The following is a 21,666-nucleotide window of genomic DNA, read 5'->3' on the forward strand; positions in this document are numbered from 1 at the left end:
ACATACAGAAGGAATGGCCTACACACATCTCCACTCGTCTATTATTTGAAGTCATTGGCAAAGTGAAACTAACTTCACAGTGGTCTCATAGTCAACGACAAAACAGTTCTACACAGTTAATTACTTTCACTATTGACTGACAAGGGGTTACCATCGAAAACATAGCCTGAAAAAAGCAACACTTACCCCAATAGTGTTCGAATGACTGAAATAAAATCCTATTTTATTTATTATTCCTATAAAAATACTATGATTTTTATAGGGTATAAGATAGCGAATTTTGGATTATGCGCCAGACCAAACCTATTGCCACACCCCTGGGCGCAAGGCTTAATAAAAGTGAAGCGCATGGCGAAATATTTGAGTGTAAGATAGGAATATCTTTGTTGTACACTGACCTTAAATTAAGTGAACCCAGCTAGTACGGGGTAAAAACAATAAGAATCTTTCCACGTCCTTGTGCGTGTCTTAGGCTGATCCTACACTGAAATGCCCGTCTACTAAAATGAATGCTCTAACTCCGTTCACTGGGGAGGAGTCTGTTGGCTGCTGCTACCCTGAGATTCTCTAAGGAGATGACAAGGTAACACCTGTTGTGCTTCACTTCACAACACAGCTCAACACACACACACACACACACACACACACACACACACACACACACACACACACACACACACACACACACACACACACACACACACACATCCATTCAGGATGGAGGCACGTCAGAGAGACCATCCATCCCCATTCTTAACCTCAGATTTGACCATGGCATGCCATTACGTAGTCCTAAACCTCCTTCTTAGATCCAGTCTTTTACTTTTCAGCAATAACCAAATGTCATTGAAGCGTATCATACAAATAGTAAATACTGAAAAAATACATAGTCGACAAACATGTAGCTACCTACAGTAATGTCCAGGGGCACCACAACATTCCCTTTTCTCTCCTGGTCTTATACATTGGAACCCAAGAAGCAGAGGAGAATAAAATGGAGGAAATCTATGCCTTGATGTCTGTTTTATGTGCAGGACCATCTGCTGCAGATTGGATTTAAATATTTCTCAGTCTCATTGGCATTTAGCAAGAATTTCACAGGTTTATCTTTGTACTCAAGGACAAAGGAAAGGAAACATGCATGTGTATGGTAAACAAGACAGCACTATGACTTGCAAGGCACTTTCTTAGCAACTTGAGGGACAGCAACAGACCCATGAGTCTAAATTAGTTCGGCAGCCAAATGCCATAATTCAGTTGAACCTGGTTTTGTCGGTTAAAGTTTTTTGTTTTTTTTGCTGTTTCTTGTTCCTTAGGGCTAAACTCAATACGATTAGAGAGGGTGCCCGGTGATATCCTTTGGGCAATTCTCGATATTAAGCCTTTCTTGTTCAATGTGTTGAATATAAGGCAAGGCACTACAGGTGAATAGGGTAAAACAAATTACTGTAACTAGCAGATCTCACTATGAAACTTCCCCAGTTGATTACTTACATTAAGACATTAAGATCAATTTCCAAAAGATGATTTTATATTCCTCTTTTTAGTCAACTTTAGCAGAGGTGCCAATAATTCTGGAGGGTACTGTATGTGAGTTGCATAGGCATTTGGATGAATGTAAGAACTACAGTGATGCTTCTGTAATTCTTTGTGGTTTTGTATTGTTTGATGACATAAGAGAAACAAATGCACTGATAGGGCCCTGACCAGGTTTGGTCAATTGAAGTTCTCAATTGACAGCTATGTAGCCTGCCCTATTTGTCATTTGCACCAATTGAGCTATGTAAGAAGCATAATGGATATGTGTTCAGTTGTTTGCCAATGAACAACATGGCAGAAATGTTCCTTGTCTTAATTCACGTATAATACTGAAAAAAATGTAGGCACATCAGAATTACAGTTATGCCGCTTATATAATGTAGCCTATAGTGCTTTTTTAATGTTTGATGACAGGAAGGAAAGGAAAGTCCTAATGATCAGCCTACTTATTTGTATGTCCAGCAGCTGACATGGAACGTTATTAACAGGTTCAGGAACTTTATTTTTTTGTTCTAACCAGTTCAGGAACGTCAATTTTAGGGTTGAACTGAAAAACCGGAAACGTTAAAATACTGTTTCTGTTCGGAACAAACCAATGTGCTGATTTGCATAAATTAAAACTAAAAAATCTGTATATTGGATAAAGCCAGGTTCAAAATAAAGTTTTCATTGTGTTGACATATCACCGGTAGATGAAAAGACTTTTCACAGGGACAGGGAAAACTCACAGGGAAAATGTTGTTAATAATCTAAACACCATCAAAAGCTGGATGACACAGAACTTTCTAAAACTCAACCAAGACAAGACAGAAGCCATCCTCATTTCCACCCCTCATATACTGAAAAAACTGGCACATTCACAGCTAGCCATTCCTGGTTTCTTCACCACCACTTCTGCTGAGCTAAGAAACCTTGGCGTCATAGTCGATTCTATCCACTCCTTTAAATCACCCATCAAACACATCACCAAAACAGCCTTTCCCTCTCTCCGTCACCCCATCTGCTGCCGAGACTCTCATTCATGCCTTCATCACCTCAAGGTTAGATTACTGCAATGCCCTACTCATTGGCATCTCATCCAAAGAATTAAACAGCCTACAATATATACAAAACTCTACTGCTAGGGTGCTAATCTGTACTAGGCCGATGGGATCACATCACCCCCATCCTCCAGCAACTACACTGGCTCCCAGTTTAATACTGCATCCAATACAAAATCATTCTCCTTGTACACAAATCTCTCTACAATCTGCCCTCTCCTTATCTTTCAAATCTCCTAACCCTAACCCCCATCTCCATCCATCTATGGGTGACAGGGTAATCTCTGGAATGCCCTTCCACTAGCGCTGCACATTTGTACAACACTCTCCACCTTCATAACCATGCTTAAAACACATCTATTCAGAATAGCTTTCCCCTCCTCCTCCTGACCCATTCCACTGCTTCATAACTGTTTTTTATCATGTTTCTAATTTTCATTTTATTTTTCATACAATGTCTTCTTACCACTTTGTCTTGTGTCTGTGTATTCTTGTTCTCTGGTGTGCAGTGTCATCTGTGTCTGTGCCTCTGTCTGTATGCAACATCAGCAACTGAGCCAGCGTGATAACGTTGAAAGCCAAGTTCACTTGCTTGAATGGTAGTGCTGTAGTTCTTTGGAGGGGTTTTACAATAGGAGACCATGAAACAAACCTAATAAAATAAAGAAAGACAGTGTTTAATACACCTCCATGATCAGAGTATATACAATGAATAAATTAGTTACATGTACTGAGTAAATCCAACAACACTGAACTTATTATGGCCATGCCACATCTGTTCATGGTCTTTAGCAAACAAAACTGTAAAAGTCACACAGGATTTCGACTTCTCTGTCCCTCTTCCATGGCTCAGTGAGTTCATGTGGACATGGATAGAGAAACAAGCTCATGCATACACAAGGAAACTATATGATGTATTCAGTCAAGACACCTAATCCCAGTGGGCTTGAGCAGAATGTCACGGGAGTCGGTGTAGCCACCTGCCACAGAAAGTCCTTCCGTGCCAATAATACCCATCCTTTAGAAGAAGGGACGTCATCCCGGCAGTGGTGGTGATTGCTCAAGGACTCTAGACAGCTGATGGTCCCCATAAGGTTCACACAGGAGATGGAATGGTATGTCCAACATCTCACACTTATCTAATTAAGGATCCTGTGACCTCAAATGTCTTACAGAAGGTGTCACCCTCATTCACCCTCACTCTTAGGCCTTCACAGTCACAATATCGGAACCCTGTGTGTAGCTTCACACTTTCTTTGGTGTGTAAATATGTCTTGACAGTTTTCTTGACCCCAAGTCAAGTGATAATGTAAGACTCAGATGCCTTTGGCTCAACACCTCCTTGACTTCTTCTTGGTGCAAACAGCTGGACTAGTGTTTCTACATGGATATGATGGTTAGAGAGGTCAGCAGCCAGCTACCCTGTAGACTTCATATCTTCAGTAATATAATTGATGATCTCCCTGTATGCACAATTTACATTTCATTTGAGATACAGTACATATAGCCTTTTATTTATGGAGTTAATATTACATTTCAACATAGACACAATGCTTTTACATTTGTAGATCTGTAAGCACCTACTGTGCATGTGTAACTATCAAGGGCCAAAGTTCTGTGGTCAAGCGTTTTTTTTTTTTTTTTTGCAATTTAATTGGCTTATGTGTTTTAGTACCATTTGTATTTGTAACACACTGTAGCAGCAGTTCTGTGTGCACTCAGACTCTGATTCCAAAGAGCAGCTGCTGTACAAATTCATAAGGGTGTTAAGGTACATTGACAAGTGCTTCAAAGGCCATCTGAAGTTGATGGAGGAACCTGAGATGAAATTCACAGGTTTATCTTTGTCCTCAAGGAAACAATACCAGTGCCAGTAGTAGTGTTTGGTCTCCTAAAAAAGACAGATGTGGTTGTCTATTGGACTAGTTTCCTATCCATAAATAAAAGCTTGGTAGGGATGAAAAATCAAGCAGCAGTTTATGTCAGTATCAATTGTCATTGGCTCTATACACAAAGGCATTCGTTATTTTCAAACAACCAGTAAACAAATACAATTTGTTTAAAAAATAAAAATCCACAATGGACAGATCCAGATGAATTGCTGTTTTCTAACTACATAGGCACAATTAAAAAACTTAATACAGACCTCCCTGAAAGGGTTCCGATCAAAAAAACGATGCAATGTGCTTGACAGACAGCATGAGTGATGTAGAGAAGATGAAGTGCACATGGATCAGCAGGTTGGGATTTTCTATATGGCCAAGGACACGTCAAGGAGGACACTGAAAAACAGTCGGAGACAGGGTCAGAGAGGCAGGGTCAGATCTCACAATAGCAAACTCCAAATTAGGGATCCAGTTCAGGTGTTGATAACGCTCTGCCATTCTCCTCCACAGTGCCTGCTCCCTCCTGTCTAGATCAGAGTCATTTGATCCTCACGACCATATAGGGATGGACCACCCCAGATAAAAAGGACAAATCAACCATGGCCTTGGCATTGGGGGCAGATACAGTGAAGACCAACCCGGATGTAAGTAGTCAATTTGCTGCTACAGAGAAGACCAGACCAACAGCTGAATAGATACATAGAGAGTTGGATGGATGAGGATAGCAAGAATGATAGCTAAATTGACATGGCTGAGGCTGACTACAATCAGAGACAGACCTATAGATCAGTTTAGTTAGCATTCTATGCAAGGACTCAAAATGTACCTGCAGCACAACTGCTGTAACACTGTGCGATCTGATTGCTTCTTGTCTGTTCACTTACAGCAAGTGACATCATATCTGCGTAACAGAACATCTGAGGCTTAACCCAGACAAGGTGAGATTTACAGAGTGAAAATATCACAAAACAATAGTCAGAAACACTTTACTGTAAGGGTACAATTAATTATCATGAATTCATGCATTAATTAATTAATGATCTATGCATTCCTTTATATCTTATGAATCATCAGCAATTGACATGAGTTCATAGTCTCTCATTCATGACCTCATGCATGAACAACACACCAACTAAAGCATTAGGTATGAGGGGTACCAGTACATCATTATGATTTATGATTTATTAAGCATAAATTCATGCAAATTCATATACCCTTACCATAAAGTGTTATCGGGTAATTCAATGTGCTTTATATAAACAAAAACAAAGAATAAAAAAAGCATAAAAGGGCAATTTAAAAAAATTAAATAAAAAGTAAAGTACTGTACATCAAATAGAGTTATATGGATGTCATCCATGAGTTGGTTCCAGAGCTGAACCGCATAGCAGGTAAAGGCTGCTGTACCATCTATAGTTCTAACAGCGGGTTTTACCAAGAAGTGTATGTCTGATATAATTATATAAACAAGCTGTAGTGGTTTAAAGTCAATTCTGTGACTTAGTGGAAGCAGGTACTGGAGTAATGTGGTCAATTCTTTTTTGTGAGAAAAGCATATGCTGCCTGCTGCTGCATATTGTATCAAATCAACTCTACTGAAGATATATGCATGAATGAGTTTTTCTAAATCATGTTTTGACATCAGTCAATTTGCCAATGGTTTTTGGTTTTAGTTATTGCTTTAATGTGGCTATTAAGATAACTGACAAGAAGAGTGACAACCCTAAGACTTTCCTCCTTTTTACCAAATAAAGTTACTTCAGTTTATTTTTGTTGACATCTAGTTGTTCATTTGGTCATTACACTGACAAAGAGATTCAAGAGATTCAAATTGTTCTTGAAGTGGGACCATGTAAACAATAAATAGCAGTGGCCCCAAGATCGGTCCCTGGGAAACACCACAGGTCAAGGACGTTGGTGTTGATGTACAGTTGCCAATGTTAGCAAAGAAGCTCCTGTGTTGTAGATATAATTTGAACTAATTGATTAAGCTATACCTGTAAATCCAACCCAGTGTTCAAACCATTTCAAACCTCAACTAAAAAAAAATAAAAAATCAACAACACTCACACACACCACGCTGACCAGTAAGTTTGGGACCAGTCCAGTTTGATTCCATAAATTAATATGGTGATAGTTTAACTCTCAGGTCAAATAGCTCATTATGCTCCAAGTCCATCGTAACAAGTTTCTTCACTGCAACTGTCTCCATTTCTGCATGTTACGAACGTTACAATTCAGCTTGTGATTAGTCAGCTGTCGAAAAAGCGTAGGGTGATTTTTTCCTGAGAAGTTGAACTTTTTTTTTTACTTTAACAAGACACTGTGCTGCAGAAAAAAATGCCAGCATCAGTGTTTTAAAAAGTGGTGAGAACCTTTTTGAAAACATGGTCTACTCCATAGGATTATAATGTAAAACACATGCTGGTAGCTTCAAAAAAGACGCCTAGTCTAAGCATAGCCTTAGGATCAAATTATTTATTTATTTATTTTCTGTTTTGTTAGTCCTCTATTTGTATTGCTATTATCGTATTATTCATCCTTAAGGTCTCATGTTTTATCTGTGCAGGACTTACATGTAATTAGTTCATGTACTTCACATTGCAGACTTCACCATGGGTGATGCTTTGATGGAAGAGTTTGGGGCGGCGGCTCCTTTTCTGAGGAAGTCGGATATGGAGCGTCTGGAGGCCCAGACTCGCCCCTTTGACATTAAGAGGGCCTGCTTCGTGGTGGACCCTGAAGTTGAATACGTGAAGGGAATGGTCCAAAGCAGAGATGGTGACAAAGTCACTGTTGAGACTGAGTTTGGAAAAGTAATGTTTTATTTACTGAATAACTAGTATTTTATATAGATATGTCTTTTCAATATCACAACTCACTATATGTACCCATACCCATTACTGTGTAAATGCAATTTTGTCATACTTTTTTACTATTTTCAGACTATATTTCAGTTTAGCTGCTTAGATTAACAATAAAAATATGCTACACAAAGACAGAGGAGGGAATTCTCCAAAGACACTGATTTTGTTTGTATCTCACAGACTGTCACTGTAAAAGATGTAGATTGCCACCAACAGAACCCGCCAAAGTTCGATAAAATTGAGGACATGGCGATGTTCACCTTCCTTCATGAGCCTGCTGTGCTGTTTAACCTCAAAGAGCGTTATGCAGCCTGGATGATCTATGTGAGTATAATGTAGGAATAAAGTTCTATCCCATAGTAGCAAAAACAACTGACCAAGCTTATCTTATGATATATTTCTTACTGTAAACGTATTCTGATGCCTCATATTTTTACATTGGTAATAATCAATTGAATGTTTATTTGAACAGACCTACTCTGGGTTGTTCTGTGTCACCGTCAATCCCTACAAGTGGTTGCCAGTGTACAATCAGGAAGTTGTTGTTGCTTACAGAGGCAAAAAGAGGAGTGAAGCTCCTCCTCACATCTTCTCCATCTCTGACAATGCTTACCAGTACATGCTATCAGGTAAAGATCTTCTATTAAAGCAACCACCTTAGCAGCACTAAATCGGTATGCAGTATGTTGAACATTGATGACATGAGGTATAAATACTGTACATCATGCTGCTTTAAAATATTCATGAATATAAAATGTTTCTTGGTTTTATATTAATTTTAATGCTTGCATTACACAGACAGAGAGAACCAGTCTGTCCTTATCACGTGAGTATAATCCAGTCTTTGGTTCTAAATTTCTTGCTAACCTTGTTGATGAGAGAGTGAACCTTTGTTTTCATCAACAGTGGAGAATCTGGTGCCGGAAAGACTGTGAACACCAAAAGAGTCATCCAGTACTTTGCTAGCATTGCAGCAACCCCTGGAAAGAAGGACCCCTCTCAGGAGAAAAAGGTAAATCACCTCACTGTGTGCTGGACATCATTTCCACTTGAGATGTGTCTCCAAGTAACCTGATTTCACCAGACTCACTCACTTTGTGAAGAAAGTCTGGGTACTCACAATTTGGCAATGTTTCCAACCCTATCATCCTAATGGGTGTAGACTTTACGTTAACTTTAAAATCATTGGTCCAGCCTAACCAATCACATTGATAAGTCATTCCAAATGTTACTTCTTACTTCATCTAACCTTTGCAAACTGATAATAAATCGCATCGGCAGTCAGGAAATAATGTATTTACCTTTACTGTATAAATGTGCATATTCTTCAAACTTAATTTATTGATGGTTGCAGGTATTGACACTACCTTTTACCACAGCCATTACTGATTGATACACCGTCCTTGTGATTAAGGGGAAACATAAACACAATGAAAGGAGCCAAACTAGTATCTTAGTAAAATGAAAACGAGCGGAGATGCTAGGTGGGTGGGGCCAAGTTAGTCTCCAAGACCTGGCATTTGAAAGGTGAGTTGATATATTGTGTTTTCCCAGGGCACCCTGGAAGATCAAATCATCCAGTGTAACCCTGCTCTGGAGGCTTTTGGTAATGCCAAGACCATCAGAAATGACAACTCCTCCCGATTTGTAAGTCTTCTATTGATTTTCAACTCGTTATCAACTCAGAGTCCACTCTTCTGTCACTGCAATGTTTAATTTTTATGTGTCACTCATGCTAGGGTAAATTCATCCGTATCCATTTCGGTGTGAGTGGCAAGCTGTCCTCAGCAGATATTGAGACTTGTAAGTATTCCTTTCATATACATTCGATTATGATAGTCTTTATCTGTGGAGACTGAAGGTATGGCTTGAAAGTTACAAGTACTCTTCAATCCCCCAGATCTGCTGGAGAAGTCCCGTGTCACTTATCAGCTCAAGGCTGAGAGAGACTACCACATCTTCTATCAGATCCTGTCCCAAAGGAAACCAGAGCTGTTGGGTGAGAAATGCACATACTGTATATCTCCAGTCACTGTGAAATAAGTGCTTACTTAAGGTGTTTCCTTATCTCAGTTACAGCAGCATTATTTGACCTGTGGTCTGGCTTTCTGCAGAGATGTTGTTGATCACCTCCAACCCCTATGACTACGCGTTCATCTCCCAAGGAGAGACACAAGTAGCCTCTATTTGTGATGCTGATGAGCTGATTGCTACTGATGTGAGTAGGCCTGCTTTCACTTTCTCAAATACTCATACAGAGATACGTTGAGGGATGTAATTACTGAATTAAATATTTGATTTGTCACAGGAAGCTTTTGATGTGCTGGGCTTTACTCAAGAGGAAAAGAACGGCATTTACAAGCTGACTGGTGCCATTATGCACTACGGCAACATGAAGTTCAAACAGAAGCAGAGAGAGGAGCAGGCAGAGGCTGATGGCACTGAAGGTGTGTAGTAATTGCTGATGTTGGATGCAATACCCACATGTTACGGTTAAATATGGGTGACTGGAGAGGTGTAACTGTGAGCTTTTCACTCCAGATACTGACAAAGTCGCTTATCTCATGGGTCTGAACTCTGCTGACCTCATCAAGGGTCTGTGTCACCCAAGGGTCAAAGTAGGAAATGAGTGGGTCACCAAGGGACAGAATGTTCAGCAGGTAATATCAGAGTATTCTTGTGATCATTATAAGTATCACAAATATTGATAATAGCTACTAACTAGCTATGTGTGTCGACTGAGTCACTAATGTGTTGTACAAGGTATAGCTATTAAAAAACAGGGCTGTTATTAAACAATGCCTGTTTAACAAGTGAAATGTTCTAATCATTATTACAGCTGTCACACCTCATACTGTACGTTTTCATCTTCCATCTTACTAATTTCCCCTTTTTCTTTAGGTGTACTACTCTATTGGAGCCCTGTCCAAGTCAGTGTATGAGAAGATGTTCTTGTGGATGGTAGTGAGAATCAACCAATCTTTGGACACCAAACAGCCTCGCCAGCACTTCATTGGTGTGCTGGATATTGCTGGATTTGAGATCTTTGATGTGAGTTTAAAAGATAAGATAAACAAACTAATAATTTAAAACAAAATATATAATATTAATGAAATTACCATTTTATATCTTTCAGTTCAACACCTTTGAGCAACTGTGCATCAACTTCACTAATGAGAAGCTGCAGCAGTTCTTCAACCACCACATGTTTGTGTTGGAGCAAGAGGAGTACAAGAAGGAGGGCATTGAGTGGGTGTTCATTGACTTTGGCATGGACTTGGCCGCTTGCATCGAGCTCATTGAGAAAGTGAGTGACACTTTATTTACTCACGTTTTTCTTTGAAGGCATAGAGCACTATTATTTGTGTGATTGTAAAATGTTTTGAATCATCATGCTTCCATTTAAAAAAACATGTCATGTTTACGTTTTAATATTCTTTCCTCCCTAGCCCATGGGTATCATGTCCATCCTTGAAGAGGAGTGCATGTTCCCCAAGGCCAGTGATTCAACATTCAAAGCTAAACTTTATGACAACCATTTGGGCAAAAATGCCTGCTTCCAGAAGCCCAGGATTGTCAAGGGGAGACCAGAGGCCCATTTCTCCCTGGTTCACTATGCTGGCACTGTTGATTATAACATTGGCAACTGGCTAGTGAAGAACAAAGACCCTCTCAATGAGACCGTGGTCGGACTCTTTCAGAAGTCAACCCTTAAGTTGCTGTGTAGTCTCTTCGCCAACTATGCCGGTGCTGAATCAGGTATTCTGTCAATCTCTTCCTAATTAATCCTGTTACATTAATGAATCAACACCATGGTTATGTGATGTGCTGATTGAGATGTGATATTTTAATAGCCCAAGAGTCTGGTGGTGGTGGCAAGAAGAAGAAGGGTTCTTCTTTCCAGACTGTGTCTGCCCTTCACAGGGTAAGTGTGGTAGTTAGGTTAATTTAACAGAGTAACAGAGTAAAGACATTTATTAGCACCACATTCTTTAAAATATGCAAAGGGATCAATAGGCCAACTTGGACTCTGTTCAGTCCTCTTGATATTGTTTGTATTTAAATGTCTGAATAACAGGAGAACCTGAACAAGCTGATGACCAACTTGAGGTCAACTCACCCCCACTTTGTGCGCTGCATCATCCCCAACGAGACCAAGACTCCTGGGGCCATGGAGAATCCTCTGGTCATGCACCAGCTGCGCTGTAACGGTGTGCTGGAAGGCATCAGGATCTGCAGAAAGGGCTTCCCCAACAGGATCCTGTACGGAGATTTCAAACAGAGGTGGGGACAACATTGCTTTGAAGAGAGAATTCTAGCATTTTGTTGTTAGATGTCTTTAAGTATTTTTATTCCATTGCTTGGTTGAATTCCCCATTGTCCTACGTAATTTAGAACGACCATTAACCATATGTTATTTGCACACCTATGAAGTAGATCCATTTTTTTGGCCGTATCACACTTGTTAATCACACATATTAATTTGCCGAACTCGTTGTGAAGTTTAAATGAACTCACGTTGCATCCGAGCTGTAAAATGCAGACGTTCAGAACATGGCCGCATTGTAGCATATGACGGAGGTGGCTTTTAGCTAGATGGATGACAGCAGGCTAAGTAAAATAGCGATGTTTCAAAGCTAAAGTTAGTGCCTGTTTACCTGGGTAAATATTAGGAAACTACAGTATATAATACTAGTGTCAATGCCATCTGTCACATACCCCTGTCTTTCTTCCAAACAATGGTGGTACTTCCGGCAACAATCGTCACACATGCAGACGCTCTCATCTCAATAGACACTGGTCTATCTATGCATGGATTATTTCCTTGTTGTTAAATAGAAACATAGTAACCAACAATACTGCTGTAGTTAGTACAGGTATAACATTTATTGCCCATTGCTTTTATTGCTTTTACTGACATGTGTGTTGTTTTCGACAATCAACTAGAACAAACTTGACCGGATGTGGCAGCATTGGTCAGAAGAAAAACATAACAGCTAACTCAATATGGCACATTTTCCCTAAAAATGCAATGATTCTCCTTTAAAAGAACCTGTAAGATTGTGGCCAAAACTGGTACTGCAATCACTTTCAAATTACTGTAGAGCTGTGTACCTCCGCCCCCTCCACCTGACTCGAGGTTGCCAACCCGGATGCCAAAACACTACTGACTTTGTGATTAGTAGATAGGTGGAGGGTGGCACATCAGGCCAAAACACAACATGACATGACAAAACACAACATCAACATCAGTTGAGGGCTGCAACTTCACTTTTTAAATGACAATATCCTGGCCGGACTACTGTTGTCAGTGATATAAGTATTTGAAATGAACATGATTTCTTAATGTCTAGTGACATATCAGGGCCATTTTATGATTAATTGAAATACATTTCTTACATACAGTAGGGTTCCTTTAAGGTAGATGCCATGCTGAATTAGCAATACAACAATACAACAATGATATTTCTTGAATTTTAGATACCGTATCCTGAACCCCAATGCCATTCCTGAGGGCCAGTTCATTGACAACAAGAAGGCAGCAGAGAAACTGCTGGGCTCCTTGGACATTGACCATGAGCAGTACAGGCTTGGGCACACTAAGGTATTAAGGGGTCTTGTATTGGCAGGTAGACTCCGGTATGTCATATGTTTTGGTAGATGAGGATTTCAGCTATAATTGTATGTAAAATAGACTGTTATACGTTACCTCTTTTGACTCTTATCAGGTGTTCTTCAAAGCTGGACTCCTGGGTGTCCTTGAGGAGATGAGAGACGACCGTCTCGCACTCATCATCACTGGTATCCAGGCTAGAAGCCGTGGACTTCTTGCCAGGATTGAGTTCCAGAAAATTGTAGAACGCAGGTGAGAGTAACCTCTAAAAATAATAAAAAGGGCATAGAATAGTAGTGATACTAGGTGCTTATGCAGTTGTACATCAATACACCAATACAATTTTGGCAACATTATGCTAATAGACATATGTTTTATATTTATTTTAATTGAAAATTATATTGTCTTATTCTACATTACAATATTAATTAAAAAAACATACCACATTTATTTATTTATTTGAGGTTTATTTATTTGCACATTAATGAACATACTAATGTAAATGTGCCAAAATTAGCCAAAACAGCTATTTTGCATCTGTTATCCATGGACAGATGTTAACAGGCCAGATGCACCTCTTTAGATCGGATTTGAATGTATAATATGTTTTCATGTCTCTAAACATAGAATGGTATCGTGTTCCACATCATGAAAATAAAACCTGTCTTCAAATTTGTGAAACTTTTAATTTGATAGTATGATTTGACTTGATAGTACTTGAAATGGCAGATTCACTGTGTTGTTAAAAAAAAAAGCATCAGAGAAAAAAACAATATAAGCACTAATTACATTATAGGGACTCACTACTGGTGATCCAGTGGAACGTCCGTGCATTCATGGGGGTCAAGAATTGGCCCTGGATGAAGATGTTCTTCAAGATCAAGCCTCTGCTGAAATCTGCTGAGGCTGAGAAAGAAATGGCCAACATGAAGGAAGAATTCCTGAAGTTGAAAGATGCCTATGCAAAATCTGAGGCACGTAGAAAAGAACTGGAGGAGAAAATGGTTTCTATTCTCCAAGAGAAGAATGACCTACAACTTCAATGCCAGACTGTGAGTATATTCTATAATATAACCAGAAACTATCTATGAGTCATTGAAGGACAAATTGCATTGAGGATGTACCAATGTAAATGTAACCAACATTCAAAATCACATGTAATATGTCAGATATAGCAGTCATATCTACTTTTATTTGTAGCTTCAATCTATCAATGGACAATATTTTCTTCATCCTAGGAGCAAGACAATCTGTGTGATGCTGAGGAGCGATGTGAAGGTCTGATCAAGAACAAGATTCAGCTCGAGGCCAAAGTCAAGGAGCTGACTGAGAGACTGGAAGATGAAGAGGAGATGAATTCAGAGCTAACGGCAAAGAAGAGGAAGTTGGAGGATGAGTGCTCTGAACTCAAGAAGGACATTGATGATCTGGAGCTCACACTAGCTAAAGTTGAGAAAGAAAAACATGCCACTGAGAATAAGGTAAGCACAACTGAACATTGTACTAATCACCAAGGAAAATGTTCAAGTAGTCAAGTCAAGTACTGTAATCAAGTAACCATTTGTCAATGGTCTACTTTACTTTTAGGTTAAAAACCTGACTGAGGAGATGGCAGCTCTTGATGAAATCATTGCCAAGCTGACCAAGGAGAAGAAAGCACTGCAGGAGGCCCACCAGCAAACGCTGGATGACCTTCAGAGTGAGGAGGACAAAGTCAACACTCTGACTAAGGCCAAAACCAAATTGGAACAGCAAGTTGATGATGTAGGCAATACAAACAGGTACATATGTTTCACTTCATGAAATGAGTTAAGACACTTACACAATTCCTTTTCATCCTAAATAGCTGGAAGGGTCCCTGGAACAGGAAAAGAAACTCAGGATGGATCTTGAGAGGGCTAAGAGGAAGCTTGAGGGTGACTTAAAGTTGACCCAGGAAGGACTTATGGATTTGGAAAATGACAAACAGCAACTTGAGGAGCGACTGAAGAAGTATGTGCACTAATCTGACACTCATCATAATAAATAATAATTATACAGAGAAAAGATATATTCCATTGACATTTTCACTGGCCTGTTTCAACACAGGAAAGACTTTGAAATTAGTCAACTTAATAGCAAGATTGAAGATGAACAAGCTATGGCTGCCCAGCTCCAGAAGAAACTGAAGGAGCTGCAGGTAAATGAAAAATAAAAATCAACAGGAAAGAAAACATAAAAAAAATGTTGAAAAATATACATGTATATTTCTCACAAGAAAAAGTTAAAATAATTCTTACTATTTTACTTTCCTTAGGCTCGCATTGAGGAGCTAGAGGAAGAGCTGGAGGCTGAGAGAGCTGCCCGAGCCAAAGTGGAGAAGCAGCGGGCAGACCTGGCCAGAGAGCTGGAGGAGATCAGTGAGAGGCTGGAGGAGGCTGGAGGTGCCACTGCTGCCCAGATTGAGATGAACAAGAAGAGGGAGGCTGAGTTCCAGAAGCTGCGCAGAGATCTTGAAGAGTCCACTCTGCAACATGAGGCTACTGCGTCCACACTGAGGAAGAAGCATGCAGACAGTGTGGCTGACCTTGGGGAGCAGATTGACAACCTTCAGAGAGTGAAACAAAAGCTTGAGAAGGAGAAGAGTGAGCTCCGTCTGGAGTTGGACGATGTTGTCTCCAACATGGAGCAAGTCGCCAAGACCAAGGTTTGTACAAAATGGCTGAAGTAAGAACCTGTACAGTGGGTGCCACTGAATTTTCTATACTGACAACAGTTTTCAAGAAATAGTACATGAGAACAACATTCTGTATTATTTTGTCAGACAAACTTGGAGAAGATGTGCAGAACACTGGAGGACCAGATGAGTGAATACAGAACAAAGTCTGAGGAGGGCCAGCGCTCCATCAACGACTTCACCATGCAGAAAGCCAAGCTTCAAACTGAAAATGGTATGTCAAAATGGTAAAACAACTTATTAATTTCAGACGAGAAACTCACAGATAGAAAGAGAATGCATTTATTGATGTAAGTAAGTACAAGGTATGCTTGGTCATGGAGGCCTAGATCTGCTCAAGATACTGCTGCTGCAGAGCTGTATAAAAGAAGCTGAAGGAGTAATAACATTTTTGCCGAAGAATACTGCTGCGTGAGAACATATAACAAGCATAGGTCGGAATCAAAAAGACCCCCCTATCCTAAGCAGATCTAGACAGGTGGAGCTGGGGAGGAGGAGGAAGCAATATAGAGCTGTAATCTCATGACTTTGTGAGTCTGACATCGGACCGCGGATATATGAAATACCCCGGCAATAGAAACGAGACTGATTGGTTAACATCACGAACAATTAGCTGCGTCACTCCCAGCAGAGTTTCCCGTATGAACTAGTCATTTGATCCATAAAAAAGAAGAAAAGAAGCATTATCATTGACAAATTTATATTCTGTTCATCAAGGTGAGCTTACAAGACAACTGGAAGAGAAAGACTCACTTGTTTCTCAACTGACAAGAGGCAAACAGTCCTACACACAACAGATTGAGGATCTTAAAAGGCAACTTGAGGAGGAAGTGAAGGTATTCATAACTGACTTGCAGAAAAGTCTTTTAATTGTTACTCTCCAGCTATGACATAACTGATGGACTTGTATCTGATACTATCCACAGGCCAAGAATGCACTAGCCCATGCAGTGCAGTCCTCTCGTCATGATGCTGACCTCCTGAGGGAGCAGTATGAGGAGGAGCAGGAGGCCAAGGCTGAGCTGCAGCGCAGTCTCTCCAAGGCCAACTCTGAGGTGGCTCAGTGGAGAACCAAGTACGAGACTGATGCCATCCAGAGGACTGAAGAGCTGGAAGATGCCAAGTGAGGACCTCTGAACTGACTGTATGAATGGTTTAAAATCAATAATTGGGCATGTACATTTATCACTCACTTTCAATTTATTTTTCCTCAGGAAAAAACTTGCTCAGCGTCTGCAAGATGCAGAGGAAGCTGTAGAGGCTGTCAATGCCAAATGCTCCTCCCTGGAGAAAACTAAGCATAGACTGCAGAATGAGATTGAAGATCTCATGGTAGATGTGGAGAGATCCAATGCTGCTGCTGCTGCTCTAGACAAGAGACAAAGGAACTTTGATAAGGTAAGAAAACAAATGGTCAAAACACCATTGCCAATCTGTCTTAACATGGTTTTCAAACATACACTTAAAGATTTTCGCCTTAACAGGTCTTGGCTGAGTGGAAGCAGAAGTATGAGGAGTCCCAGACTGAGCTGGAGAGCTCCCAGAAAGAGTCCAGATCTCTTGGCACTGAGCTCTTCAAACTCAAGAACTCCTATGAGGAATCTTTGGATCACCTTGAGACCATGAAAAGGGAGAACAAAAATCTTCAAGGTCTGTTTGATCCTTTCAATAGACAAAACATATATGATTGTTAAAGTGAATTCATACAACTAACATCTTGGTCTGCTTTCCAGAGGAAATTTCTGATCTCACTGAGCAACTTGGTGAGACTGGAAAGAGCATTCATGAGCTTGAGAAGGTCAGGAAGACACTTGAACAAGAGAAGGCAGAGATCCAGACTGCCCTAGAGGAAGCTGAGGTACATTTATAAAGATCAAAATCAAAAAACGAGTTTCCCTTATTCGTAGATAGCATAGGGTGCTTGTGTTTACAGAAATATATAACTAAGTAGATTATATAATGTTCCTCTACAGGGTTCCCTTGAACATGAAGAGGGTAAGATCCTCAGAGCTCAGCTGGAGTTCAATCAGGTCAAAGCTGACATTGAGCGTAAACTTACTGAGAAGGATGAGGAGATGGAGCAGGCCAAGAGGAACCAGCAGAGAGTGGTGGATACCCTGCAGAGCTCCCTGGAGTCTGAGACTCGCAGCAGGAATGAGGCTCTCAGGGTGAAGAAGAAGATGGAGGGAGACCTCAATGAGATGGAGATCCAGCTCAGCCAGGCCAACAGGCAGGCATCTGAGGCCCAGAAGCAGCTCAAGGGTCTCCATGGACATTTGAAGGTAAAACAATGCAGCTCAAAGTGTGTCAAAAGATCACTTTCGCCAAAACTTTACAAACTGACAATAAACAGCATCAACAGTTAGGAAACAATGTATGTGGGTCTACCTTTGCTGTAAATACATTTTATGTTTGTAGGTGTTGCTGCTTCTGTTTATCACAATAAGTTTCGGTTTTGTCTTCCCCTCTCGTAGCTGACTGGCTTGACATTTTTCTTGACTGAGGGAAACGGTTATGATCTATGGTGTTACAGACTAGATCTCCCTGAAAGAAGATCTAGATGGGCGGGGCCAGGCTATCACTTTTTGCCCATTCCCTGCTTTCCCTCATATATTTTTCCATCTTCTCCATTCAAAAACTTGTGCAGCTAATCAAAGGTTTCTTAAAAAAATCTAAATAGTAGAGTACACCATATGCAACAATCATATCTGAAAAGTGCAACTTCGTCTTTTATTTCTGCTTCAGGTAAGCTTTTTGGATTGCTAGCTGAATAAACTCAAACAACAGTTAATAAACTCAGTTAATTGAAAAAAGATTAGGCTGTATGTTAGCAATCTAGAAAATAAATGTTTACATTTCTAAAATGTGTACATTGCAGGATGCGCAACTGCAACTGGATGACGCTCTACGTGGTAGCGATGATCTCAAAGAGAACATTGCTATTGTGGAGAGACGCAACAATCTGCTGCAGGCTGAACTGGATGAGCTCAGGTCCCTGGTGGAGCAGACTGAGAGAGGCCGGAAACTGGCTGAACAGGAGCTGCTGGACGTCAGTGAGAGGGTTCAGCTGCTGCACTCTCAGGTAAAATCTTACATATAGTTGGTTTTTTTTTCAGATTTATTCATAATATGACACAGATCATTTCACAGAACATTTCTGTTTTCCAACATAGAACACCAGCCTGCTGAACCAGAAGAAGAAGCTGGAGGGTGATACATCCCAGCTGCAGAATGAAGTAGAGGAGGCTGTGCAGGAGTGCAGGAATGCTGAGGAAAAGGCCAAGAAGGCCATCACTGATGCTGCCATGATGGCAGAGGAGCTGAAGAAGGAGCAGGACACCAGTGCTCACCTGGAGCGCATGAAGAAGAACATGGAACAAACCATCAAGGACCTGCAGCACCGTCTGGATGAAGCTGAACAAATCGCCATGAAAGGTGGCAAGAAGCAGATCCAGAAGTTGGAGTCTAGGGTAAATGTTGTGTTTTTGCTAAAGAGGTTTCTCTAATAATCAGTGCTCAATTAAATATAATTACAGGTAGATATATCACCATTTGTTCAATATTTGCTTTACTTGTCTACATTTAGGTGAGAGAGCTGGAAAGTGAAGTGGAAATGGAGCAACGGAAGGCCGGTGATTCTGTCAAAGGAATCCGTAAATATGAGCGCCGCATCAAGGAGCTCACCTATCAGGTATCAGACATGGGCAAAACATGGACCCAGCTCACACACTATTTTAATCCCCAGGGCACCTTCAGGGAAAAACCCCAAAACAATACCCTGTGACACTGTATTCTGTATGCAAGTATGCAAATGCAACCTATTGCTAAACTTCTATCCGACAGAGGGTCTACTGTACGATTAAAATCATGCTAAATAAACATTTATATTCTTCACTATCCTAAATGACAGGTTTAACGATAGCACATGGCTTGCAATAGACCTCTAAAGTTTGCCTACAAAAAAGCAGCCATCTTTGACATCCGGTATCTGGCGATTTTTCCTATAGGAAAATAACATGGGGATTTTGAATTATTGCATCTTTTAAACTCTCGCGGGGATGAAAAAGTCTGAAATGCAGACGTTTTCCTGAACACACTTTTGTCCTCTGCCTTCGAGTGGATACTGTGATCTCCGGTACGTGAAGGTGGCACACTTAGATTTTTGCTACCCCAGAGCTAACTTGCAATAGGTAGTTAGCTTCAATTAAAAACTGGATCTCCATTCTCTATTATGGGCAAAGATGGCCGTTTTGGTTCTTTTTTGTAGGCAAACTTCAGAGGTCTATGAAAAACAATCAGTGACATTTAAATAGATGTGTAAGAAAAAAGTGTTTTGTGATGAGTGTTAGATTCCCCAATTCCCCAAGAACGTATTGATATCCTCCTTAACTTAACTTAACTGACATTTCAATGCAAAGCATGCTGTGATACACTGCACATACTGTAGCTGTGATACAGGCTACATAAAAATGAAAAATTACTGCATGGTAAATAAGCTAAAAGTTGATGCTGCATTTTAATTTGATTGCTATATGAAGGTAAAGAACCAGAACATGCAAAAATGTTAATCAAATACATACTAAATAACGGTAGTGACAACTACACTCTATGGCCCTCTGGAGAAAAATGTTACCCAAACCTGAATTATATCACACCAAAAATACTTTGTATTTATAATACACAATGCTAAGTGCTAACACAAAATTCACCCACCTATCCCATCTGTAGACTGAGGAAGACAAAAAGAATCTGCATCGTCTTCAGGATCTGGTGGACAAACTGCAACTGAAGGTCAAGTCCTACAAGAGAGCAGCAGAGGAGGCCGTAAGTGAACATTTCCATCTCCTTAATTTATTTTTCTTTTCTTCCTTGTTTTATCCATTATCAACTCATTTTAATCCATTAACTGCTGAATATGCACATAAACAATAAACTAAATACACTTCATTTGTGTGCACATTTCAGGAAGAGCAGGCTAATAGCAACATGGGCAAGTTCCGCAAGCTGCAGCATGAGCTGGATGAGGCCGAGGAGAGAGCTGATATAGCTGAGTCTCAGGTCAACAAGATGAGAGCCAAGAGCCGTGATACCGGTGGCAAGGTGAGAGCAACAGTTGCCACGGTATTGAATATAAACACATAAATATCTTTGTCATAACAATAATATACTATAATATACTGTATATAATATATATATATATATATATATATATATATATATATATATATATATATATATATATATATATATATTATACAGTATATTATTATAATACATTGTACTATACTTGCAGTGTTTAGCAGTACTAGACTCTCAAATAGTGTTTAAAATCATTCATAATCATCAGGGTTCAAAAAATGTAATTTACCAAATGCTGGTAAAATGTGAAAGTGGCTGATAGATTAATAATAGTTCATTAGACCCTTGCCAATATTTAGTCACATACAGTATTGCTGACAATATTTTTTTGCTTTATCACAGAAAGGACATGATGAAGAGTGAAGCTCTCATGATGGACATGTTGATGGACATGATGGAAAAGTTCTTGTTTGCTGTGTCTTAGTTTTCAGTATGGAATGCATTTCAATACACTCACTTAAAAAGTGTTTCTGTTGTCTGTATGTTCATGAGATACTTGCATGTAACATTCATCAAGGACCCCACCTATAGTGGGGCTTTCTTCTCTGATGATGCTATGAATAGAATTGGCCCATAATGAACACCATTAAACTGACAGTCATGCCTGCTGGGACCAAATCAGCAGTATTTGATACACCCATTCAGCAGATTAACAGGGTTAGGCAGATGACTTGAAACAGGCACATGACTTGAAATGCCACTTAATCAGCACAAAGTACTACATTCACTGGGGACAAGTGGCAAAGAAACAATCAACCCCAAACATTATCTCTTCCAGCTTGAAGCTGCAGCCACTTATTGTAACATCAACCAAACTTGATCCCCCTCCTGCTTCTTTGAAATCACCGGTGGAAATATTTTGAGG

At 40.0% G+C, this 21,666-nt stretch overlaps 2 protein-coding genes across 3 annotated transcripts in view; one reads left to right on the forward strand and one right to left on the reverse strand.

The window, feature by feature from the left end:
- Positions 1 to 21,666, reverse strand: part of LOC121688279 — a 522,978-nt gene that overhangs the window by 433,866 nt on the left and 67,446 nt on the right. The gene's annotated exons all lie outside the window — the stretch shown is intronic.
- Positions 5,352 to 21,268, forward strand: LOC121688286 (myosin-7-like). The gene is made up of 38 exons (XM_042067770.1): positions 5,352 to 5,403; positions 7,035 to 7,281; positions 7,513 to 7,656; positions 7,805 to 7,961; positions 8,131 to 8,158; positions 8,239 to 8,344; positions 8,887 to 8,979; positions 9,072 to 9,135; positions 9,233 to 9,331; positions 9,447 to 9,550; positions 9,641 to 9,779; positions 9,874 to 9,992; positions 10,234 to 10,383; positions 10,469 to 10,639; positions 10,782 to 11,091; positions 11,187 to 11,257; positions 11,411 to 11,616; positions 12,814 to 12,937; positions 13,062 to 13,198; positions 13,743 to 13,998; positions 14,185 to 14,427; positions 14,534 to 14,710; positions 14,793 to 14,938; positions 15,035 to 15,125; positions 15,243 to 15,632; positions 15,750 to 15,876; positions 16,380 to 16,498; positions 16,589 to 16,785; positions 16,877 to 17,060; positions 17,147 to 17,312; positions 17,396 to 17,520; positions 17,636 to 17,944; positions 18,541 to 18,744; positions 18,836 to 19,132; positions 19,249 to 19,353; positions 20,391 to 20,486; positions 20,628 to 20,762; positions 21,144 to 21,268. Exons 2-38 carry the CDS (start codon positions 7,081 to 7,083, stop codon positions 21,162 to 21,164), a joined length of 5,811 nt encoding a protein of 1,936 aa, XP_041923704.1. The 5' UTR covers positions 5,352 to 5,403; positions 7,035 to 7,080; the 3' UTR covers positions 21,165 to 21,268.

Source organism: Alosa sapidissima, chromosome 17 (assembly GCF_018492685.1).
Source record: "Alosa sapidissima isolate fAloSap1 chromosome 17, fAloSap1.pri, whole genome shotgun sequence".
Taxonomy (NCBI): domain Eukaryota; kingdom Metazoa; phylum Chordata; class Actinopteri; order Clupeiformes; family Clupeidae; genus Alosa; species Alosa sapidissima.